Source organism: Strix uralensis, chromosome 2, assembly GCF_047716275.1.
Source record: "Strix uralensis isolate ZFMK-TIS-50842 chromosome 2, bStrUra1, whole genome shotgun sequence".
In the NCBI taxonomy this organism is placed as follows: domain Eukaryota; kingdom Metazoa; phylum Chordata; class Aves; order Strigiformes; family Strigidae; genus Strix; species Strix uralensis.
This window is the reverse complement of record NC_133973.1, coordinates 38619970-38645330: the sequence shown is the minus strand read 5'-3', so window position 1 is coordinate 38645330 and position 25361 is coordinate 38619970. Positions and strand designations below refer to the sequence as shown.

The window sequence follows — 25361 nt, the reverse complement described above, 5'->3', positions numbered from 1 at the left end:
TTGTATTTACTAATTTCTGAAACAAAAAGCCTGCTAGAAGGCTTCCTTGTGGTTGAAGTGTTTGCTGCATGTGCTACATCCAGCATCACTATAGTTGCGCATGCAACACTAATTCAGGTAGGAACTTGCAAGATTTTGGACTTCTCAAGGGTAGAGAGGCCTCTGCAAGTGTTCCTGTATAAAGCCTTTTCTTAAGTTGTCTACAGGGTCTTTTGGTGATGGCCTCATGAAGGCCTTTCACCCTTGGTGTCTCCAGAAGTATGTATCCTGTGAACTGGAGTATTTTCTATTACTTTGTGTGGCTTTCAAGCTTATGGAATTGCAGATAGTCCAACAGAGATGTTTTCTACTTACTTTACTGGTTCTGAGCTGTGGCGGGCAGGACAGAGGGAACATTAGGTAACGTGGGAAGAACAGGGTCAGGAGACCCTCAATTGGTCTTGCACAGTACCTCTGCTGGATGATTTATTTTTTTTTATCCTGTTTATACAAGTCATCTTCACTTGTTTTGCAGCTTCTTTTTTTCCCCATGGAAGTGGGACATGTGTCTTGCTCCTACAAGACTTTCCTGATGTATTTTTTTTCTAACTTCCATGATCTGTAGCTTTGAAGAAGATTCCAGTCTTGTGACCCACAGTACTCTGTCTCCTGAAAAAAGTCCAGTCTACTGTACCGTCACCTTCACCAACAACATGGAGAAGTTGATATTCAAAAGGCCTGTTTCTGTATCTAAGGTACCCATTGGTCTTTGGGGAATACTGTTGCCTGTCTTTCTGTCACCATAATTTGGGAAAGCCCTATCTGTTTTCAGAGGGATTTCTAGGTATTTTTGCTGGAATGCTGTGGAGGTAGGTACTATTGAAACCAGTGGCCTTCCTGGAAGAGTTGTCCTTGGTGACCACAAGTAGCAATGGAGAGTCTTTGGCACCATTTTCTAATTGGTCAACAAATAGGCTTACTCTGTTCCTCTCTGCTTGGAATGGGGAGGTTTTATTCCAGAGAGCTGGCTTTTGGTGTGGGAGGGGTGTCTCCTATGAGACTAGTCCTGTTTCCTTGACATTTATGGAGGCTAGTTACAGTAAGCCCATGCTTCAGTGTGTTTAAGTTCTCTTCATGTAGGGCACTGTATTGAGCTTTTGCACTCAGCATTGCAGTGCAAGATTCTTGTTTTGGTGATAAGGATTTGGCAAATCAAAAATATGCTGAAATGCTTCCCTGTCTTCACAGTACTATGGAAATAAAACTGAACATTAAAACAGCCACTTGTTGTGACCTTTTTCATATAAGGGGAAAACAAGATGGGGACACTTGACGATGGGACTTGTCTAACTGAAGCATACTGTGCTCTCTCCACTAATGCACGGGTCTTGGGTATAGTGACAGGATCTCTTATAGTCAGTGGCAGAACCTGTTCTTGGATATTAAAAGCTACTTGTTGCCACTGCCTCTTTTGGCTTATAGGCTATACTGCTGTCTTGAAAATTACCACCAGGTAATTTCTGTTCAGGCTTCCCTCCAAAGAACTGCATGATGAAACACTAGACAGGAAATAGATGTATCGGTGAAGGGACAGAAACAAGAGTAAGTACTCATTAGTAACATGATTTTTTAGCTATTGTAGGGTAGGCAATGATTTGAATGGGTGGTTTCCCGTGGTGCAGAACTTGAATAACTTTGATAGTCTCAAAAGGTGTTGTTACATCTGTTACAGCAGAGCATATGAATCACTCTGATTTGGGGTTTTTTTAAATTTTTTTTTTCCTTTCCTCTCCCTCAAGGATGAAATGCCTACACTTGCTTCCCAGGAGGAGCCAGATATGAACTCATGCCCTCATGCACCTGGCAAATATTTTCTCCCTGGTGGGATGGACAATGAGAACTGCAAGGCTAATGAGAAGGAAAGGGAGTGGATCCGCCCTGATACACCTAGCAAATGCACATGGAAGCTTGGGAAACCCCTCTCTGCCTCCCCTCATCGTCATACCACTTTGTAAGTATTTTATTTGTTGATTTTCAGCAGAGTGCTAATCCAGGTCCCCTCAGAGACATGTGGATTTAACAAAAGATGACTGATTTAAATTGATGCTGTTTGTCATGCTGGTGCTTCTTAATTTTCATGTATAAACAAAATTAAGAACCCAGATTAAGCATACAAGAGGCCTTGCACCAAAGATATGAAACTACATGGACTGGAACTAACTTAAGTAACCTGGCAAGCAGTTCCCTGACTAGATGAAAGATTGCACTGTTAATGCCTTTTGCTTGTAGAATAGCTGACTCTGAGCACTGCTTAGCTACTTCATGCCAGGAGGAAGCGCAGAGCACTTTGTTCTTGCCTCAGCACTTGGCTTGATGTCTGATTAATGCTTGTTTTGGATCAAGGACTTGATGTTTTGTGAATTTGTATCCAATGGGCATTCTTTTAAACCAAAATATCTAAAACAACTAGCCTGATAAAGGGGAGGGAGAGAAGAAAACTGGTTGAAATAAAAAGCGTTGGAAATACTGTGTTGCTCTTGTGTGACCTGCCTGTGGCCGCTTCTGTGAATACACTGACTTTTCTTGTATGCGTACCAGGCCAGAGCCTCTGAAAATTCTGCCAAGCATCCTGAATAAAGTTGGCAATACACCCTTGGTGCGAATCAACAAGATTGGGAAGCAGTATGGGCTCAAGTGTGAACTCCGTGAGTACTGCTGTACAGGCAGAAAATCAAAATAAGAACCATTGTTTCAGAAACATGGGTAGTCCTGGTTAGTAGTGTTGTGTAACCTGAGCATAGAAGGAGTGCAGGTACCCTGCAGAAAATGGTGAGAAAAATTCCTCTTTTTCCTCAGCATATTTTCAGGGTTCTAGGATTTGGTCATCTAAAACATCTTTCAAGTTATACTTCATGAGGACATTTCCTGCACTTTTTCCATTTTTTGTAGAAAAAGTAAAACTTTTTTCATAGAAAATAATTTTTTAATTTTAAAAAAGTTGTATGAAGTTTTTTGACTGCTGCTTATGTTCAGAGTATTTATCAGTGTGTGTAAAATCCAGATCTGCAGTTACTACCAAAGATCACTAAAAATGATGAGAGGGTTGAAACTGTCAGTGAATGTTTTCTTGTTTGGTTGTTTTTTTTAAACCCCAACCATACTGGAGATATCTGGAGGCTCTGATCAGAGTCCTGAAAGGTCATGTTTAACACCATTGAAGGGATTAATGCTGGGAGTACTGAAGTGGAGGCTAAACAAGGGGAGAAGCTTCCAGTTTGATCAGAAACATTTTGGCTGGACAATATAGCAGGGAAAAGGCAAGGCATGTTGCTGGAGTTCTCTTCCCCCGTGGTATTGCACTGGAAGAGCCCTGGGGCTTTTTATGCTGATGACTGGGCTGTAACAAAAAGGAAGGATTGAAAGGAGGGGTCATATTTTGAGGAGACTGACAGAGTATGGGTTCCTGGCTTCTGTGGCCAGCATCAAGTACCAGACTTGCTGTGTTGTTGTGACCCATAACAGTAGAGGTGGTGTGAACTGAATGCCCATCTCTGGTGTTGTAAAGCAGGGAAGTGAATTGGGCAGACATGTTAAGAGTTGCTCTTGTGGGTATGTTAGGAATCAGCAGCCTGTTAAGCAAATGACTGCTGTTTAAGAACTCTGCTTGGTTTCTTTGTTTCCAGTGGCAAAATGTGAGTTCTTCAATGCTGGGGGCAGTGTGAAGGACCGCATCAGCCTGAGAATGGTAGAGGATGCTGAGAAGGCTGGGATCTTGAAGCCTGGAGATACAATCATAGAGCCAACCTCTGGAAACACAGGTAGGGGATGGAGAGACCCTAGTAAAGTGTGGGGGAAAATGCTGTGGTGTTTTTCCGGGAAGAGGCAGACTTGAGATTAGAGCATGGAGGCTGCCTGTGCAAGGAAGAAAGGGGATCTCTTCTTGCCTGCATGGTGTAGGGAGCAGCGCCTCTTCCATCTCGCACAAGGAACAATTCTGCAGTCTCCAGCTGACCAGAACTACTAGGGAGGAGCTCTGCTAAATCTGCAGGGTGTCTTTGCTTTAAAAGAAAAGAAGTGGTAGGCCAGATTCACTAGGGTCTTTAGGTCCTATTCAGGAATTAAAGTCTGACTGAAATTCTTGGAAATAAAGCACCAAAAGACTAGAGTGAATCTGGATCTTCCCCTTCTGTTTGGGAAGTCCCATGGTCCTCGTTTCTATACTCTGTCAGGTGAGGTGGGCCTGGTTTGAGAAACAGCCTTTCTCACGTGGTGCAGTTGAGATGGGAGATGAGCTTCATCCCTGCGGCACCATCTGCTAACACAGGCCTTGCACACTTAGACTGTTGATAGATCCACTTGGATCAGTGTCTCTTCCTTGGAGGACTGGAGGAAGGAACAGTCCCATTAGTCAGGGGCCAGGGCAGAGCATCTGATAATCCAAGCAGACAAGTTAACTCTGGGCTCCTGCATCACAGCTGTTGTACTTCTGTTAAGCTGCTCTACTGGTGGGGAGTAAACATACCTGGAATGTTCCCTCTTGAGCTAGTTAAATATAGAATATACTGCCTCCGAGGAGGAGGATTCTGAGCTGAGCTACAAGCTACTTCCCTGCCTGATTTGCTCTTAGAGGGGTGTTTTGTCCTGTCCTTAAACCCTTTCCTGGGCATCCATCCACTGTTGCCTTCTGATAAACACAGGCCAAGCAGATCTTTCTCTTGTTCTTTTGATCCAGTCCAGCCTCTGTTAATGGAGGGACGGGGGTGATGACCTGATCTGTGACCAGTTCCCCTGCCTTCAGCAGAAAACTGAGAAGTCATATCTGTTGCTGTTTGCTCAGTAGGTGCTCTGTGGGGGGAGCAGTGCAACTGAAGCCCTGTGACTGTGGCTATACTTCTTGCCTGAACAATGGCATGTAGTGGAAAATACCCATATATTGCATTTCTCCAGTATCTGAGGTCATACTATGACACCCTGCTTTCTAGGTCAGTACCTGATAAATGGTTCTCCTTGCCGCAGAATTCAAAAGATAGAAAGAAGGCAAAACTGAAGGAAGTACAGGACAATTAGTTCAGAAAGCTGTCTTTTTTAATTTAAAAGCAAAGACTAGGGCAGACAGTAACCTGAGAGAATTGGCATTTGCTCAAGGCTACTGCTGAGCTGCTGCATATGTTAAATGTAAGAGCTAACGTGTTACATTTTTGTCCTCTCTGCATCCCACTTCTCCCTCAACCGAAGTCCTGTTTTGATGTTTGCTGTATTTCCAGGTCAGTAGCATAAGGTACAAACTGTTAGAGTTCAGGTCTCAAAATGCTTTCTTCATCACAGACCATAAGGGAAGATGCTGCATGGCTTCTTTTTAGTCGTTGACCTTAGTGAGGCCTTTGTCTTTTTTTTTTTTTTATTTTGGCACCCATATTTATCTATAATATACAGGGAAAAGTTTGTTTTTTTTTTTCCCTGCCCCCAAATATTTAAACACTACTTGAAGTACTTGGGGTGTGAGTTATACTTCCCTTACAGGAACAGTTAAAGATTTTTCTTTCACTCCTACACAATCCAGCACCATGTAGAAACAGAGCCAGCTTTGAACAAGCAAGTCTCTGTGTAGGGTGAACTGCCTGTGAGCCTTCGTCACAGGCATGTGTTGGTATTGTGCCTGGTACCCAGAACTGCAGGGGAGGTGCCATGCAGCCCAAGCTCAGACACATCTCAGCTAACTTGATCTGTTTAGCTTATCCAGGTGTAAGCTTCTCTTCTATGGGGAAGGCACTTCTGAGCTTAGCTCTTCAGGCAGGCAGACAGTGACAAGCTGGAAGGCAGAAATCAGGCTGGAGGTGCAGATTTTTAAAGTAGAAATGAGGTGTCTGTCTCTTAACAGTCAGGATACTTCACTGTGGTAGCAAGTTGACATAATGCATTAGAACTGCAATCACACACAGCATCTAAGTCATGTCTTTTTAGAAAGGACTTAGTTTTGGCACATTGCAAACTAGGGATTTAATGCAGAAGTGAGTCAATAGAGGTTCTAATACTCTTCTGACAGTATCAGAATGATTACTGTAGTCATCTTTAGCTTAAAGCTCATTCCTTTCCCAAAATACTTCTGTAAAAATGAAATGGGTGAGACAGGAAGAAGGTGATGTGCATGTGGTAAAGCTCGCAGTTTGCACATGTCAAGTTTCCCCACCCTTGGCTAAACTTTCTGTTGGCTGTGATCCTCAAAGAACTAGCAGCATCTGTAAATCCAATTTTCCTCAGCAGCCAGAAACATTCCCTTTGCCATCCCTCTAAAGACACTGTACTCAAGCCTCTGGTAAAAATCTGATTAAAGTCAGGGCATGCCAAAGCTAGCATTGTGGGTTTTGTTCTTTGTTGCTTCTCAACTGTATGCTCTACTTGTCTTTGCTTGCTTCCAGGAATTGGGCTGGCCTTGGCTGCAGCAGTGAAGGGTTACCGCTGTATCATTGTGATGCCAGAGAAAATGAGTATGGAGAAGGTCAGATATGCTTTTATTTTCAAGAATTAAAAGATAAGCATGCTTGCACTTGCAGAGTTCCTGGTGCAGATGCGTGCTGTGGCTTTAGCAATGGAGGTGTAGGCTCTTGGCTTCCAAGTCACTGGCCAAGCAGAACTCTGCTGAGGGCCTATTGCCAGTGTCCAGAGAAATCCAGACTGGCTAGCCATGGACAGAAATGTGTTTTAGACCTGTCCCCACAGCATTGTCACTTGGAAAACTGTCGTAACTGGTTTAAATACAAATGCCAAGGGAACTTGGGAACTTGAGATTTACCTAGCACATTGAAGTAACTACCCACCCCTAGGTTAGCTGTCGCTCCCTGAGCAAAGGGGGATGAAGGAAGGCAATGTTGAAGCTTTGAATATTCTGTTCTGCACTGGGCTAAGCAAGGCAATGAGGGAGCCTGCTGAGCTCCTCAGGTTACACTGGTAGGTACTGGCAAGCTTCCAAGTTGTGTCACCACGGGAACAAAGGGGAATGAAAAACCACCTGGGTAATGTCCACTTACCTTCACTATAGAAAGCACAAAATATCCAGCTCTAGAGCAAGCCCTGTCCTGTGCTCCACTAGGGTGTTGCTGCACCTGCAGCCAAAAGGAGATCCCCTGTGTTTCACAGCTGAGGCAGCAAATTGCTGTCAGCAAAACCACTTATCTCAGTTCAAACACTTCCAGCGTTCCAACTGAAAGGCAGTGGCACAAATGAGAACAATATCTCCTGAAGGCCTATACCCATTACTTGCTCTTGGCTACTCTGGAGGGAGAGGTACCACATGGCCATTGCCATGTGCCACACAGCACTAAAGGGCGCTCCTGTGAAGACAGGCCTTGTCTTAGCTCAGTGTCGTGATCCTCATAGCAGTCGAGCAGTGCATAGGGCCCTGGAAGATCTTCTTTGCTGCCTGAATCCAGTGGAGGAGGTAAATATACATAATTTGCACTTGAAATACTGGGCTACAGTACTGTTGGAATGCAGTACGTATGTGACTGGCATGAAAGAAGATGGTGTTTTGCCTGAATGAGACTTCTCAATGTGTAGTAATAGTCCCCACAGGCCTGAGGCCTAGAATAGAAACAGGAATTTGACATCTAGCTCTCAAGTAGAGCTTAATTAAGATCAAATGGCATTAAGGACTTGGACCCATGGCTAGTGATGTGAGGTTGGGGTTTAGGAGAACTGCTAAGGAGGTTATTGAGGACCAGGTAAAAAGGAAGATGTCTTCTTTCCCCTCCATCCCAATGAAGTCTTTGTGCTGGGAGAGTGTTTTGGAGTTCTGTGACCTTTGTTTGCTACAGGTGGATGTCTTGAGAGCTCTGGGTGCTGAGATTGTGAGGACCCCGACTACTGCCAGATTTGATTCTCCTGAATCTCATGTGGGAGTAGCATGGAGACTGAAAAATGAAATCCCCAATGCACATATACTAGACCAGGTAAGAGCCAAGGTGTCAGAGGTGCAGGCACAGCGTGGGAGGAGGTATTGCAGCCTTGTTCCTCAGTTGTCCTTGGTTGAATGTTCAACAGCCGAGGTGTGTCTCTGGAGAAAAAGGGGTCCCAGGTCTGGAGCTGTAGTTAAGCCATCATCGTGCTGTAGAGTAGCAAGCTTTTATAGTCACTAGAGGGCAGCAACAAGCCTATGTTTGCAGAAGCTGCAGGACACATGGCTGGCTTTTTCTGCTGAATTGGCAGCCCTGTGTGGAAGAATGGGTACAAAGGTCATGTTCCTAAAAAAAACTGTCCCGCAGACAGGACTGATCTTGGAATTGGAGGGTGCTGGCACCTTAGAACTACTCTTAAATTAGGTCACTTAGGAAGGTTGTATCTCCCCTCAGGCATTCTGCCTAGGTTAATAGATAAGGAAATAGTCTGGAAAGAGTATATGTAGCTGTCGTGGGGCTTGGAGAATGTTTGTCATGTTCTTGAAATGCAATGTAAATTTTGTCTTTCTGGTCTACTTAATGGCTATTCTGTCTTTCAACATAGTACCGTAATGCCAGCAACCCCCTGACGCACTATGACACCACAGCTGAAGAGATCCTGCAGCAATGTGAAGGTATGTTTGCTCTACTGCTAAGCCCCTCTTCAGTGAGTCCCTAATATTCTCTTGTTGTTAGGTACTTGGAGAATGGGACCTGAGGTGGTTGAGAAGTGCATGGATTTTGATGCAGCAAATAGAATACATATGCTGTGTGTCATTAGAGTTTCTATTCACGATTTCAGTAGCTGTAGTAATGAATTTTTTTTTTCCATTAAAGAGGGATGCTTTGGTTTTTATACTCCTCTGCTTATCATCAGGTGGAGAAAGCAGTGATGCATAAGTTATCTTTTTTTTAAAAAAAAAGACATAGCTAGAGTGTCATGAAGGAACAGGGTCTTTTTTCTCTGATTGCAAATACAGAAATAGGTATTTTTACGTTCTCAGACCACATACTCCATTACACTTGAAGTTTCTTAGTTAGGAGTCTTCAGGAGTACAAACTGTTGCTGTTGTCACCAGTAAGACCACTTTACTCTGCAGGGGTCACTTCAATGTTAGCGCTGGGCAGGTGAGTTGGAGTACTGGAAGTGATTGAGCTGTGGCAGCAGAGAGCTTTGGCTGGGCTAACTCACCCAGCTGAGGAACTGATTTGAGAGCTATTGGAGGCATTCAGTGTGATGCTGCAGCCCTCCACATAGGCATTTGCCACAGATGGTAGGAGGAGGTCATATAGGAGGCTACTGACCTGCTTTATAAAACAGTACAGTTTCTGATGGGACCCTCTAATAAGAAAATCAGCTATTAAATTCCTTCTCATTAACGTGAGAACCATATGAAGGGTTCTCCTCCCCCTCAAAAGTAACTCTAGCTGTTGAGAGGATTTAGATTGTCTTTATGGCAAATTTTTCTTTGAGTATGCTTTAACAAACTGCCATCCCACAAACTGAGAGTTTAGATGAGTTCTAGCTTTAGGCTTCTTGTTTATATTTACTTTTCCTCATAGGCCAGGCACTGCTTAGTTATTACTGAGCTTAGACCCCTGCTTGGCGTGGTGTTATTCTTTTGGCTGGTAAGCATTTGTTTTTGTGTGTGAATTGGTGACCTTTTAAAATGTATCTGTTAAAAACAAAGCTGTCATGTGGATGCACCATGGAAACTGTAGAGGGTTGCAGAAGAATGAACTATCATACCTGCACTCACTTGGAGTGCTCGTGACTGAAACAGTATTTTTCACATGAAAATGAGAGAGTAGTTGTGTTAACAGTTCTCTTAATGAATACCTATCCCATGCTCTTGGCACTCATTCAGTAGATTAACTAATATAAAGGGCTCCTCATTTTAAGTTAAAGAATGAATTATCTACTTCAGCAAATACAGTAACAGGAAAACTACAGGTGTCAGCTGTATGGGCCACCTCCAGCTCTATCCAAAGTACTACAAATTGGTGCCTTGTCAGGCCACTGGATGGACATTTCAAAACCATTGTTGAAGTAAATGGGGATTGAGCAAGGTGGTCTCAAGGTAGGCCTCATAACACAACTCTTAGGAAGCAAAGAGCCTTATATTGCCCATTTTTGTTAGAAAAAGTCCATACTTAGGTTTGAGTGGGTTTTTAATCCATCATTCTGGGGGAGATTTCACAACTGCCTTCTATCCCTCACCTTTAAACAGGAAAAATAGACATGCTGGTGGCTGCAGCTGGCACAGGAGGTACTATCACTGGCATCTCCAGAAAGCTAAAGGAGAAGTGTCCAGGTTGCAAAGTAAGTGGCAAGCCTAAAGCATTTCTCTTTAGCGGGGTGAACCTCAAACTTCTCCACTTGGCACTTCCTATTCCTTGCGAGCCTGCCCCGTGTCTCTGCGGGAAGGTCTTGGATGTTCTCAGTTAGAAGGTAGTTCTGAGCTGCAAAGAAAGTTTTTCAGACTGTCTGAAATCATCATGCTCTGGTCTCACTGGTGACCAGAGTTCAGGTTTGGCTCAGTGGATGAAAACTGGCCCTTTGATCCCTTCCTGGGGTGCCTTCATGGGATCAATTCTCTGGTGTGTACTGCAGCCTTGTGTTTCCTCTCTGACTGTTCCTTCACTAATTTGTCTGGAGCTGCTGAGGTTTTACCCAGTGAAATTTTTCTCTGCACACACCACCCTGTGTGTCTACCTGTGTGCTGTGTTAGATTTCCTCACAGAAGTTGGTATTGTGTTTCAATCGTGAATATTTTCCTACATGGGGAGAGAGTGGTAAACCAAATAAAACTTACCTGCTTACATTTGGCACAAAATGTATTGGCTGTAATGATGTCCGATGTGAATGAGGACAATCATGTCTCAGGGAAACCCTGTCTTCTGTTTAAACCAAACAAAACCTGTGTAGAACATGTGGTGCCCCTCACTTAGTGTCCATAGCCTGAGGAGGCAGGACGGGTTGCCAAGGGGCCAGAAGCAGCAAAGTATTTTGCTCACAGGGGAGGTGGATGTTGCCAGGAAGAAATGAATAAGAGACTAGGTTGCTGTTAGCTTGGCTGTGTGTGCAGCTGGTGTGACACCAACAGCTGTAATGAGGCCAGCACTCCAGAGTAAATAGCTGTTCTCAAAAGCAGTGGGTCATGGTAGCCAAAGTGGAAACTGCTTCTCCAGATTATAGGTGTTGATCCTGAAGGCTCCATCCTTGCTGCACCAGATGAACTGAACAAGACTGACAAGACAATGTATGAAGTGGAAGGAATCGGATATGATTTTGTCCCCACAGTGTTGGATAGATCTGTAAGTCATGCTGCTTGGTTTACTGCCCTTTGCCCTCTGTTGGGATGCAGAAGTGAGGTGAAAGGTGGAAGAAAAACTTGGGGAAGTATTTCTTTGAGCTGAAAAGGGGGGGCTCTAGCAGACAGAACTATTCCTGTTATTTTCATCAGCAAAAGCAGTCCTCGGAAGGCTTCTGCACTGGCCACATTCATTTTACAATGCTAGGTCGAAATGCTGTGAGCAGATAACACTTTCCTCGAAAACAGTACTTTTTTAAAAAATCCCAACAAAGCACACCAACCCCTCCTGGCCAAAAGTGGTATGACTGTGTCCTGAGCAGAGCCTGTGTCCCTGGGAAGCCCTCCAAGAGGGGAGGGAACTGATGCTGTCTGTGGCTGTCTCACAACAGCCTGTTCTCACAGCGAGGTTTCAGTAAGGAGTCTGCTGTGCTAATGTAATCGTCTTACCTTGGCAAAAGACCCCAACTGGCATTTGGAGGATGGAAACCCAGGCACATGGCTCAGTAGGGCAGCTGTTACCTCAGAGAGCATGGGCTGAATTCACACTAGTTGCGTGGCTCCCCTAGCCCTCCGCATTTAAATAGACCCTTGTTTCTGTCTTCCTGCCCCTTCCCAGACAGTGGACCAGTGGTACAAGAGCAACGATGAGGAGTCGTTTGCTTTAGCCCGCATGCTGATCCGAGAGGAAGGACTGCTGTGTGGTAAGAGCAGATGTGAATCCTTTGGGTTTCTCTGCATAGCATGTGGGAGGCTGAAGCCTTGTGCAGGTCAGGGAGACCCCCTTCCACTTCAGAAGCTGTCTTCCTCACCCTGGGCTCCTCTACTGTCTCTCCTCCTCTCTTTCATTCTTTCTCATTTCACTTATGGTTTGACAGTTTTGCCCCTTATCTGCACTTCGGCAGGTGGCAGCTCAGGCAGTGCCATGTCTGTAGCTGTGAAGGCAGCCAAAGAGCTGAAGGAAGGTCAGCGCTGTGTTGTTATCCTCCCTGACTCCATCAGGAACTACATGTAAGGACCTGCTTGTTTTCTCTCAGGGAAAAGGGTGAGGCAGTCCCTCAGACCTCCTTACAGCAGTGGCGAGTGGAATACGTATTTCTTATAGCACCCGGTTATGCAAGCAAGGAATGTGTTAGGGGCACAACTTCTGATGTACCTAGAGAGGGTCTGATGTGGAGTAGAAAGGAGCTTAGCCCTCTAAAAGCTGAACTCCTCCTTGTGTCTGACTTCAGTATATAATCATATAAAACTGGTTAGCATCTTCCACGGGAAGAGACTTGCTTTCACTGTTATTGGGGACCACTGATATTATCCCGTTTCTGGAAGGGTCCAGGTAGGGCTGTCTGCTCTCTCTGCCTGTATCCACAGCAGAACACAGCACAACTGGAGCAGCAGCCAGTGTTGGGGTGAGTTTACAGGTGGAAGTCTGAGGGCTTTGAGCTGTGGTGAGAAGTTTCTCTCCTACCACATTGAAACATATCCCCAAACATGATGTTTTTAGCTGTGTTTCCTGACTTCTGTTGCATCCGACACAATACTAGACAACTAGAAACTGCAGACAGACCTTGCTGAGTACAGGTTGGCACTTCTCAATTCCGGGCTGTGTCTCCATCATATTGCAAGGGACTCTGATGTAGTTGAAACTTTGTTTGCTATGGCATTCCTTTTTCTTCCTATGAGTATTACTTCTCAGTGTCCCTGGCTGGTAAGTTTGGATGACAAATGGCAGTATATTTTCAATTATGCTTTAGCTGTTAGTGGTAGTGAGCTGTAAACAGTTGCCTCTGTAGGCTGTTAGGTTTCCTGTCAGATGTTCAGCCTGCTACTGAGCTTTTCACTTCTTGATGCTTTCCAGGTCCAAGTTCTTGAGCGACAAATGGATGATTCAGAAAGGATTCATGAAAGAAGAAGACCTTGTCAAAAAACCTTGGTAAGCATGTCAGATCCATTTGGATTTTCATGAGTCTATTCAATCAACTTTATGGCAGTTACTAATTTAAAGCTCATTTCAATTTACGCTACTTCCTTTGATTTAGCTAATCTTTCATGCTATTGTGCTGCTGTATAATTGCAGCTATTAATCAAATCTGCTTAAATTAGTTGATTTCCTTTGTGTTGCATGACAGCAGAAGAAAACGGTACTTAATGATTTTTTAAAATTTTTTTTTAATGAAAAGGGTTGTATCTGAAATGAAAAAGTAGTATACAGAGAACCCTTCTGAGATCAGAGTTCTTGAGTGCAAAGCACTGGAAGTCTACATAGGTGGAGGGGGATCTTCCCTAAATTGCTATATATAATGACTCTAAATATGGCTAACTCTTTGAGTAGGAGCACAAAATTTTCTGTGTAAGATACAAATAATGAAACTAGGGAGATTAGTGCTCTCCACTATCTGTAATCCTAGAAAGCAGATGAAATTAGGAAAAGAGTTTCGGTCTTAAAGCTGCCTCACACTTCAGTGACTTTCTGATATGGAGGAGGAAACTTGAAAGCCTTGAAGCTTTACTGAATCCTGGCTCTTCCTTGCAGCCTTTTGTCATTCCTGTAGTGTTAAAGGCCACTGTACATGAACAACTGGTTCTGGTCTCTCCGTAAGACTTGCATGGTTTGTTTTTTATTTCATCCCCAGGTGGTGGAACATCAGTGTTCAGGAACTAAGCCTCTCTGCTCCCCTGACTGTGCTTCCAACTGTTACCTGTGCAAAGACTGTTGAAATTCTCCGGGAGAAGGGATTCGACCAGGTACCAGTTGTTGATGAATCTGGGTATGTCCACATATATCACTATTCATCTATATGTATCACTTCCCTCACCAGGTTCCAAGAGATGTTTTTTAAAGCTTACTAGAAGTATAATATCCTCTCACTCATATTTCTTCAGTTATAGTAACACAGTTCAGAAATGTTACGTTAAATATACTGATGCTGGACTTAATATGTTGTCATGCCAGGACTGTCCTTCCCTTCACATAATAAGCTTCTAATGATTATGATGATATACTTACTCAGTGTGTCTCTGCAGGTTAATTTCATTGTTTTTTTTTTTAATAGCTGTTTAACTTAACAAAGCAAAAATTCGTATTTAAAACAACAACCCCAAACATACTCATCTCCACCACAGCTTTCACCCAATTTCTTCAGAATGCTGCATTATAGTGCAATGTTGTAGTGACCCCTATAAACCAGGGTGTCCCCAGCAAGCTGGTATGCCTTATTACCCTGTAGGTCTCCTGTAGGACAGGCTGAATAATGAAGAGTTGCTGAGTTACTCTCCAGTTACAGTGCTAACTCAAGGGATTAATTGTTGCAGGTCCCTGCAACATCCTTGCAGGGAGAAGGGAAATGAGCAAAATGGAGGCAAGCATGTCTCTGGCCCTGTCACACCTTTCAAAAGGACAGATGACGGTGTAAAACAATGAAGTTGTGCTTCTCAAAAGCTGTCTCATTGCAAGATGCTCTCCAGTTGCAAGGACTAGAGATACAAAGAGCCTGATGCTCAAAATGGCCAGGCACCCACAGCAGCTGCTGACTTCTGTATGCGTCTCCAGAACTTCTGAGAGCTGGACTCTTGTCTCCTGCAGAAACACGGAGTCCAAGTATACCATCAATAATGTTGCTTTATACCATGAAGCAGTTGAACCGAGTTCTCCAGGCCAGCTGAGAGTGGATGCTTCTATCTACAGGAACAGCTGAGGCTTTTGTGTTGTTTAGCCCTATCTTGCCTCTCTCTTTCCCCAGGGTGATTTTGGGCATGGTTACCCTGGGTAACATGCTTTCTTCACTGCTTGCTGGAAAAGTTCAGCCTTCTGATGAAGTCAGCAAAGTAATCTACAAGCAATTTAAACAGGTAAGCAGGTATATTCTACAATTCCTAGTTCTCTGGTTTAAAGTACTACTGTGGGTGTCCTAACACTACAATGGCATCAGGTTGGGTAAGGTTTACCTGGGACTATACAGAGAAGCTGTTACTGAGCACAGATGTGCTCTGTCCCGATCCAATATCGGGGTGGGTTCTTAAATGGTCCCAAGAGCGAGATTAAGACACAAACAGATGTGCTCTGCATTCTGTCCCAGGTCACTCAGTAGCTCCCAGGTTTGTGTTGTGACTCTATATTGTGCTGTTCCATTACTTCAACAGGCTTTCTTCTAGCATGCTTATCCTTTCTTCCTTCCCCAAAAACCCCGGCACAAATCGGGGCAATGTAACTATCCAGGGGAAGAGACAGGGAGATGTTGAAACAGCTCTTCTAAATAATTTCTGTATTGACTGAAAACAAGCAACTGTCTGCCTTTTGTATCAGATGCCTGGCTGAAACAGGGGGATGGCTGCTGAAAGCTGATGTTGTCAAGATACGTGGATTTTGATGTTATTTTGATGTTAGCCAGTTTCGCCTGTCTGTCCAATGTGGTGTGCCAAGATATCACAACTTCCCAGCTGTAGGGGTGCTCTTCTAAAATACATAAGTATTGTTGCTGTTGCTTTGCTTCTCTCGCAGGAGAAGAATTTTGCTTTTAACATGGACTCCTTGACCTAGTTTTCACCAGGCTTTTAGTTTCAACACTGTCTCAAAGTAGATGAGGTGCTCTGTTCTGGAAGTATGTGTAACGCTTTCACTCGGTCTACAAACTACCAAGTCCCTGAGGTTGAGAAAGGATGCTAGTTCTTAATGGACAAATGTAAATATATTTTTTCCTTCCCAGACAGATAATCAAGCATCAGGTGGAAATGTGGTGCGTAACAAAACTGCTTAGTTCATGTTCTCCCTCACCTTAAGAGTTTCTGGGGCTGGTGGTGTGCAATCATTTCTGTAGCTACACTGGTGTTAGCTGTAGTAGCCAATTTTCTGCGTTTCTGAGGTTGTTGCTTTTTTCCATGGGCAGCTTGAAGTTTCTCATGCTTCTTCAGTAAAGAACAGCTTAACTGTTTCTTTTCTGTTTAGTTCTGACTTTTTTTCTTGGTGGAGGATGGAAGGGGAGTGACACAAAAGTGCTGGTATTGCTAACATGCTAACAAAAGGCATCATCCATTGGTTATTTTCCATTTGAATTGATGATTTAATGGAGAAACATGGTTAAATGCACATAACCTGAGAAGTGTTGTGGATTTTGCTTTTCTTACCACTTTAGTCAAGCTTATTTGGCTTGTTTACTGGTGGAATTGGGAAAATGGATCATCTGTGTTGCTGGAATGAATTAGGGTATCGTACAGTTAGGATCTGTACCACAGCATGCAGCAATAAGAAGTCAGCTTAGCCTGTGACTACCAATGTAAAGCTATCTTTTGGCAACTCAGGAAGCTTTTCTCTCTTACAGTGGAAGAGTAATGGTTATAGCTTTTTTAAAGTCTCTGGTAGGATAGTACTCTAGGGCTTTGAAACACTAGTCACAGGATAATTTGCCAATACAAACAAGTGCTGTGTGTCAATGGAGAGGAGGGCCGTTCTTGTGGAGTCGTGTGTTAGTTCTAGTGCTTTGGGGTCTCTCTACCCCTCCTTCCCCAAAAGATCTTTGCATCCACTACTAACATCTGTTAGGTGTGGTGCAGACATAGCCATAGCACAGTTCTTGTCTGCCTTTACCAGAAAATAGGGCTGGGGCATGGTCTCTGACACTTCCTTATTACTATACCTAGTGTTTAATTGTCAGCCTGTTCCCTGGTGTGTTTTAGGTTAGTGTCCTAAACCATTTAGCACTCTGCTAAACAATGCAAGGCCTGGTGTCCTCAGCATCCCTGGTGGACCAGAGCCTACATCTGGGGAAGGAGAGAATTTAGTCGTAGGGCCATGAGCAGTGCCGTGTCACTTGCCCTTAGAGCCAAACAAACAGTCCCAGTGCATAGGCTAATTGCCTTAAAGACTTAGAAAGTTTAAAAAAAATGCCTGAATGTGGGAAGACTGCTGGGAAAAATTTTTAGGGCGTTCTGTTAAATTTCCATTAAGCATTTCAAAACATGTTTATGTCTTCATAGTTGTCCCAATGCTGCCTATGGGCTGCTTGTCCTGGTCATCTTTAGCCTCCTCAGTCCCTGAAAACAGGTCAATTGATTTTACACAGTCAGATGTCAAGGGGCTCTACCCCTCCAGTGAGCTTTGAACTTAGGTTCAAAAGTTAGGCTTTGCATGTAGGTTTGCACAAAACTGCTTGTCAGTGGTAGTGACCGATAGCTGACTCGATGTGGCAGGAGGTCCAGATTTTCCCTCACCCCTTGCCTGACCCACAAGCTTAAGGATTGATGCTTCAGTATGCGCTGTAGCCTGCTGGCCCCTTAAATGCAGGCTGCTGGGAATCCTTTTGATCTGTTGTAACTCACAGTATGGAGATGAGAGCAATACGTTCCAGTGCGGCCCAACTGTTCATGCTGTGGCGTTTATTCCTCAGTCACAAGCTGAGCTCACTGCAAGATACAGGCTTTTTCTTATTCTGCAGTGCAAGACTTTTCTTTGCTGTAAATTCCTTTAATCCCCTTTAATGAAAATATGTCAGATGGTGGGTGCTGCTGCTACCTGGGGAGAGTCACCTGGGTAATAGACCTGTTGCTGCTGCTTAATGTATTAAAGCATGTAGGAAAACCAGTTTTATACATTCTTTCAAATAGTTCCAGCAGGGGATCAGCTAAAGTGTTTCAGAAGGGTCTGTATTCTTTCTGTAGAGTCAACACAGGGTGCTTTCTTGTTTAGTCTTAGCAAAGTTGGACTTCACTAAAAATGATTTCTCAATTCTCAGTTCTTTGATTTGCACCTGAATACAGCATTAGCTGAGCAGTCTTCACCCTTGGGTTTCTTCTTGGCATGTTTGGGCTTCTCTCTTCCCCTGCTGCCTTTGCAGATCGTATTCACTTCCACAATGATTTGCAGCCTGATTCATTCACTTTTTCCCAGTCCTGTTAAAGTCACCAAGTACAATGAGTTTTATGGTAACTTTTGTTAGATACTTGGAACACTTGACCTTCTTCCATCATTAACATTTTTCAGATATTCAGTATGTTCAGTATATTCGTTATGTTTATGGAACCAGAATTCATAACTTCGTGTAGTGCTTCATTTTTTCATTCTGTTTTCTTGGAAATTAGAAACAAAGAAAACTGATCTTGTAAGCTGGGCTTGATTTGTTAGTGTTTTACAATACTTCAGATGGGAGCAGTATATAAGTACTGATGTATTGTTTTTAATACTGCACGAAGTATATGGGGATTATCTAAACATATAAAGGACTGTTTTGTTTAAGTGTTGTAACTGTCTCCTCAGATTAACCTGAAAGACAACTTGGGGAAACTCTCTCATATACTGGAAATAGACCACTTTGCTCTAGTGGTTCATGAACAAATTCAATGTAAGTATGATGTACTGCGCCTTGTAAGAGGTAATCTTTGAGTGGTCGCAAGAAGCAAGTAGGAGTGTGAGTGTGTAAACGGGTTCTGAAGAAGCCAAATCCTCTTTCTATGTGTGTAACTATGTGCTACTAATACTTAGTAAGACACTAGCACTTTAATTCTTGTGGAGTAAGTGTTAAATCCATTCATAACCTCACATACTGTAATGTACCTGCTTTTGGAGCAAGGTACTGCTCAGAACTGAATGCCTGAGCCTAGTCCACTGTACAGTGTCTTTGTTAGTAGCAGTAAGCCAGTGAATAAGCTCCTGCAGTACAAATGATCTTTGCTTTTTCCTACTCCTGTCATACAACTTCCAGCAGTTCCATCACAGCGAGCGTCCCAGGTTAACTACATTTCAATTTTTTGCCTTTCTAAAGCAAAACCTTTATTACCACTTCATAAAGTTTAGTAAGATCTAGATGTCAACACTGATATCACTGTCTCAAAACAGCTTTATTTATTTTTCCCGTTTATTTTGTTGAAACTAACTTACTCCTCTTCACTTGATGTTTTGCCTCCAAACTCTACTTTTCTTTATCCTTCTCAAAGCTCTTTACACTGCCTTCTTTATGAACTGGAAATGACTAAATAAATCTTCAAAGCTATGGTATATCACTGTTACATGTGAATAATATTTCTTCCTGTTCTATCTTCCTTATAGCAGGCAACTTGCAAAATTACAAACACTGAGAAACTAGACTAAAAATGGTATTAAGACTCACCAGATAAACTTATCTGACAGCTATCTCAATTGTAACTTGTAAATGAAGAATAGTCATCAAATCTGGGCTTGTTCCTGACAATATCCATAAGGATGTGTTCTTGACTCTGTGCTGACTATTTATAAACCTAGAATCTCACTGGAAGCTTACAATGGAACAAAGACTGAGTAAATAAATGAAAAGTCCAGGACAATCCAGCTGGCTGAACAAACTGAGTATACAAGTAGGCTAAACATCTCGGTACAGCCAGACTTTAGGGACACGAAACTTGGACCACAGATAAAGGACCAGAGGTCACGTGGTTCCCAGGTCAGAGGCTTATGCTCACAATGAAAAATTGCTTGAACCTGTGCTGTCAGTGCAGCAATGATTAGATCATTGTTAATTTTTTTTGAAATAAATGGGGAAATGTTGTATTGTGATTTTTATACTAATTCTGTATTTGACAGTGGTGTAGGAAGATGGTAGTGTTGCATGTCCTCTAGTGGCCCTGGCTCAAATGAGGGATAATGTCAGTTTCAAGTAGAGCCACAGAAACTAATGTATGAGGAAAATATGCTTTATAACAGAGGATTTGGTTTGAATTTTCATGTCAAGAAGAAGAAATCTTATGGACTCTTATCCTTCCTTCCATAATGTTTCAGTTTCTAAATCCCTTTTGTTGAAGAGCCTTTCTGAAATGAAAATCCTTGAAACTTCCTGTGTGACTGTTGGTCAAGATGCCATTTGGGTTCCCCTTCCATGTACAAGGGTCACTAGTGATAACCAGCTCCACCAACAGGCCCTGACATGTGGAGCTGAGGTGGCTTGGCACCTGACTTTACAAACAGTGCCATTAAAACCAAGTGGGATGGTGTGGGTTTGTGCCTCCTAAAGCCAGAATCCCCTCTTTGTTTCTGTGTAGATCACACTGATGGTTCCTCAAGTAAGCGGCAAATGGTGTTTGGCATCGTTACAGCCATCGACCTGCTTAACTTTGTGACTGCACGAGAACGGGAAAGAAAGTCCAACTAAAGTCAAGTAGCAACATGGAGCCTCTTCAACAACATTTTGCAATCTCCAAAGAAGTATCAGGTTTATTTCTTAGGTAGAATGGTCTGTCCTTAGGATGTTTTTTCAAAAATTCTGAAAATAAGCAGTTAGCTATCCTGGTGTCAGCTATGCAGCTAGTGCATTTTACTGTATTGCACAGCTTCTGGGGACTTGTTTCTTGATCAGGTTACACAATATTTCTTATCAAGACAGTTTATTTTTTTACCTATATATATGTATGTAAAAATATTGCTTAAATTAACTGGTGTGTTCCTTACTTGTTACCTCTAAAGTCTGACTTTCCAAAACATTGTTTCAGATTCATAAAATGTGTTGAAATAAAGAGTTACTGAAGCAGAGGCCCAAAAGAGCTCTGGAAAGTTTTGGATTTTTTTTTTTTTTTTTTTTTGGTGCAGGGTGTTAAGTTAGATAAGACCTGTGTGGAAACAAAAATGGCACTGGGGCATGGAAAGAAGAAAGAGGGGTTTCCCTTTTGGTGAAATCAGTGTAAAGCAGGAGGAAATCCTGAGGGCTGGAGTTGAGGCTTGTTTCAAGCAGCTGCTCTGAGGAAAAACTGATTTGAGTTGGAAGCCTGACAGTGATTAACATAAACTAGTGACTTTGTTTTACATGGTGCTCCCACTTTCAGTGCAAAGGCAGACCTTTCTTTTTTTCCAGTTGTACTCTGATAAGTAAGCACCAGTGAAAAGATTAAAAGGTAAGATCAAGCTTCTTGCCTGAAGGTTTTTGAAGATCATGCTGTTTCATCTAGTGCCTTCTCCTTACCTCCCCACCCTCTTATTTCTCTTAAAGTGCTGCTTCTTATGCCAGTTTTAGAAGAGCCAAAGGTAACCTGTCAAGAGCTTTCAAGTCCTGTTCAAGTGCTCCTACACTGTAGTGCCTTATTCCAGGAGAAAAACCCTACTGTTAATTGAATTCACTGTAGCCAAGCTTGGAAGTAACTGGCAAATGTGATGTGGACTGGCACTGTCAAGAGTACATAGACTAATGTAGAGTAGGTGTGTGCAGCTACAACTTTTCACCACTTCTGTAACTCTGGATTCTTCAGTAATGTTTGATTGGCGTAGCTGTGGCGGAGTTTGGCACTAGCAGCCCATCTGTATGCTGCTGGGCTCAGGCTACCGACTGCTGCTAGTAGTAATGATGAGTGGAATCATCCTGTGGTTACAAGAGAAAAGTAGTTGTTCTTCATCTTCATAAAGACTGTTCTAATCTTCTGACTGACCTTTTGCCAAGAATAGTTTTTGATCAGCAAGGAGTTACATTTTTAGATTGTCTCTCTTTCCACTGAAGTAGAAAAGTACTATTTAGGCTGGGGCTATTGCTGATAAGATAGCAAAGTTGTGGTTTTGGTTTTTTTTTTGTTTTTTTTTTTTTTTAAAAAAAACAACCAACCAAACAAACAAAAAACAACCCAAAAAACTGAAGGGAGTTGTGAGTGAACTAAGGGAAAACAAAGGGGTTATTTAAAAATCACTATTGCTATCTCCTGTATATAGATTTCTTTCTACCTTGCTGGCCTCCCTGTGGCAGTGGAATTTGCTGTACATTTTGGAAGTGTGTGCATGGAGGACAGAGGTGGTGGAAGCCCCCCTGTCCCATGTCAGTGCTGAGCAAAAAACATCAGTTGTGCCTTGGGTGATGCTGGCCTGGATGAGGGAGGCAAGTGCTCAGAGCCAAAGAAGTGACACCAGTGGTGATGTCTGCCTGCCAGCACTGGGGCAGCCTCGTTTGTTTTCTAGCTGCTTCTCTCTCACCTTAAATTTATGAATGTTAAGAACTTTGTTGTAATAATAAAAAGCCTCAGACTGATTTCTAATAATTCTATAATGCCATGGTGGTGAATGCTGAGTTCATTCTGCCCTTTTTCAGTTTATTTCCTTAGACATTGGCTGTCCCTTCAGATCAGGGCTATTACTGAAGTAACATGACTCATGCTTACCTTAAACTATGGTTTAACAATCAAGTTCATATACTTATTTAGGATTTAAGACAACTTTTCCTAAGGCTCTGGAATAAACTACTATAAAATCTAAAAATGTGCAACTTCAGTAATAATTGGTTCTAAAGGATGGTTGATTTTTTTAAAAATTCTTTTTTCTTTTTTTTTTTTTTTTTTTTTTTTACTCTTATGCTGTGCAGTGATTTCTTTCTCACTGTTCCCCCTCAGTGTAGTAGCAACCCCAGCTTGGGTGCTTTGACTAGTGGAAAGCTGAACTAGTGTGAGTATCGGATGTGTGTACTTGTGTGTTAAAGACACTATTTTCAAATCTGGATTAGCTTTTCTAGGCTAAGCAGTTCTGTCTTACCTCTGTTGCTGCTTGCCAGAACCTAGTAACTTATCTTTCAAAGTGTATTTTTGATCTACTTCCCAAGGGGTCGTGAATAGCTTATCATGATTAAGGGCACAGTCTTTGCCCTGAGTGTTTCTGACATCCTATATGTTTCTTAGTGTAGACAGTCTGTGAATGGTCACTTGTATCCTTTGAGACATTAGTATTTCAGCCAAGCTTCTAAACTCCCAGTTATTTCAAATACTGTTGTCTGATATATTTTCATATTTATTCTTAATTTACAAGGAAGGCTGAGAGGGACTTATTTCTTTGATTATTTGTATTTTTTACTATATCCTTTGATTCTCACACTGTTAAAAGTGCTTCACTAGATGCTACTAACTGAAGGGTTTGCTGCAATCGTAGTTGCACTGCTGCTAAATTTTGGCATTACTCTTGCCCTTGGAAAATTTACTTTACTTGCTTTTATCTGATTTTTCCCCTTTTCCATCTGACCTTTGGTGGCAGTGGTGGGAGGGGGAGTACTTAAGTGTTTGGGTTTTTTTTCCTTTTCTTTTTGTGCCTGTAAAAGCTCCATGTCCCAGCCTAACTGAATTCAACAAGAAACAGGAGGAGGGTAGAAGGAGATTCCCAAAGTTGCTTTCCAGAACAGCAGTACAAGAGAGAAGTAAGATTGCTGTGTTAGAGTTGGAGCAACAGAAGATTAATGGGTGGCTTTACCTGTGACACAGAGAAGTGTAAAGATTTTAATTTGCTTTTTCAGTTTACTGTTCATAAATTAGTCTCTGTAGTGTTATGAAAACAGGGAGTATTGCTGACTGAGAAAGAAGAGGTGGTCAGAGCTGGTAGGGAAGAGGGGATGTGAGTCTAAAGCAGTCAAGTAAGCCAACATATCCAAAGAAATCTACCTGTGTGCCTCTGTGCGGTTTGGCAAGAGCAGGAGCTGTCTGCTCTTCTACACTGGCACAAGGAGAAAACGGTGGCCACCAGCCACTCTTATGCCCAGTAGCAACTGTCTTTGACCAGAGGAATTGGGGAAATAGATGGGGTTGATGAATGACTGAAAAACTTTCCAGAGCTCTTTCCCACAGTAGGGATGAAGGCGGCAAAGAGAAGGGGACAGGGAGTCCTGCAGGGCTAAAGTTTCTCTGATGCAAAAGCTTACGAGCGTGATGCTTTTTTGCATGCACGAGAATGTTGTTACTAGCCTGGTCCTGGTTAGTAGTGGTAGGGTTGTAATAACTCTGGACTCTTTGTTTCAAATACTGTGAGGACCAAGAAAGACATTGCAGTTTGGTGTTTAACCTGAAGTTCAAGTCCAGAGCTTGAACAGAACTGTTTTGGTTTGGTTTGTTTTTTCTTCTGAAGTGGGTGCCTGTGTCTTCTGTTTACCTGTGCTGGTTAAGCAAGTGCTAACCATATGTCTGAAAATTATTTTGCACATGGATATTTATATCAACAATTTATGCTGTATTTGTTTGTCACTATAAGAGAATATCAGTCCTTTTGGTCTAATGTTGGCTCTGCAAAAATACTTTTTATTTTCTTACCTGAAGACAATTAGCCAGTAAAATCTGTATAATATTTTGCAAACAGCTATCAGGCAATAACTTGAGGATCATTTTGAAGTTGTTGCGTCCAATGTTATTTCCCACTTCTTGCACAAGCTGTGGTTGACTCCAGAACTCTGTCTAGCTGAGGTTCCTCTAAGCAGCCAGACCAGTCTCATCTGCCCACCAAGCTTGTCGCTCAATGGTTTCTGAACACCACTTCTTGCTGTTAACAAATGTCACACAATATGCTCACGGTGAGGTGTTGCCTAGCACTGTCACTGTCATCCAACAGCCTTTCTTACTGTGTAGTGTCAACACGCTACCATGACAAAGGGAAGTCCTTTTATGCTTTAAGGAGCTGGGAAAAATCAATACTATGCGCTGTATTTATTGCACAAATGTTCACAAATGTACAAGATAGAAAGTTCAATAAACACTGTTTGATTGCAGAATGACTCTGGGTTTCTTAATGGCAGCTCAAGTTCACAGTGTATTAGACTGTAGCCTGTGAGATGTTTCTGTCAGCTGCAGAAGACCTTTCGCTTTCAGTGTGTGGACTGTGATGCTCCGCAGTTCTTGGGTCTCCAGAGAGCTGCTGGTAGGGCAGGACTGTCAATGAGCCAGCCCACGATCTGCTTCTCAGGGCTGGCTTTGCTCCACTCCCCGTGTTTCTGTACAGCCTGGGAAAGGAGGGATGTTGAGCTAGGGCTCAGATGCCACTGGGGAAGTTTTTAGAGCAACAGGTGCCTGTGTGGCCAATTGGATATTTCTGAAAAATTCAAGGGGTGTGGGCCAGCCAGTGTTTCTGTGAGAAGGCAATGTCTTTTGGGAATTAAGGTGAAGCTGTAATGTTAAAAGGTGCACGAATTCAAGCGAGGTGCATGGGTGTTGTTCTGTGCATGAGGAGCAGCCTGGAGAAACCAAAGGAGCTGATTGTGTATTTGTGCTGCTGCTCAGCGTTTTGGTCAATTTGCTCAAGTTAAACCATGGTGGAGGTGGTTTATGTCTGCTGGGCAAGTGAGTAAACTCCTCATCTCCCTTGTTTTTTCGGTCCCCCTTTCCTTATGCAGTGAGTCCTTGCTCAGCCCTGTCCAAATAGCTTCAGCCCCTGTCGCCCAGTCTCACTGGGATGTTGTTTCATCTT

General features: G+C 42.8%; 1 protein-coding gene across 8 annotated transcripts in view; it reads left to right on the top strand.

Annotated features, from left to right (window-relative positions):
* The window catches only part of LOC141939188 (cystathionine beta-synthase-like protein), a 30451-nt gene extending 5782 nt beyond the window's left edge, over positions 1-24669 (top strand). For 3 of the 8 annotated variants that reach the window (XM_074858431.1, XM_074858434.1, XM_074858432.1), the window contains exons 2-18: positions 605-734; positions 1779-1990; positions 2578-2684; positions 3663-3797; positions 6396-6475; positions 7791-7925; positions 8476-8545; positions 10142-10233; positions 11103-11228; positions 11844-11928; positions 12130-12235; positions 13080-13154; positions 13855-13989; positions 14962-15070; positions 15925-15954; positions 18468-18552; positions 20222-24669. In XM_074858431.1, the coding sequence (XP_074714532.1) occupies positions 693-734; positions 1779-1990; positions 2578-2684; positions 3663-3797; positions 6396-6475; positions 7791-7925; positions 8476-8545; positions 10142-10233; positions 11103-11228; positions 11844-11928; positions 12130-12235; positions 13080-13154; positions 13855-13989; positions 14962-15070; positions 15925-15954; positions 18468-18552; positions 20222-20331 (1734 nt within the window). In that variant the 5' untranslated portion in view covers positions 605-692 and the 3' untranslated portion in view covers positions 20332-24669. The other 5 variants (XM_074858429.1, XR_012627499.1, XM_074858430.1 and 2 more) reach the window with 5 other exon arrangements.
* The last annotated feature ends 692 nt before the right edge of the window (positions 24670-25361 follow it).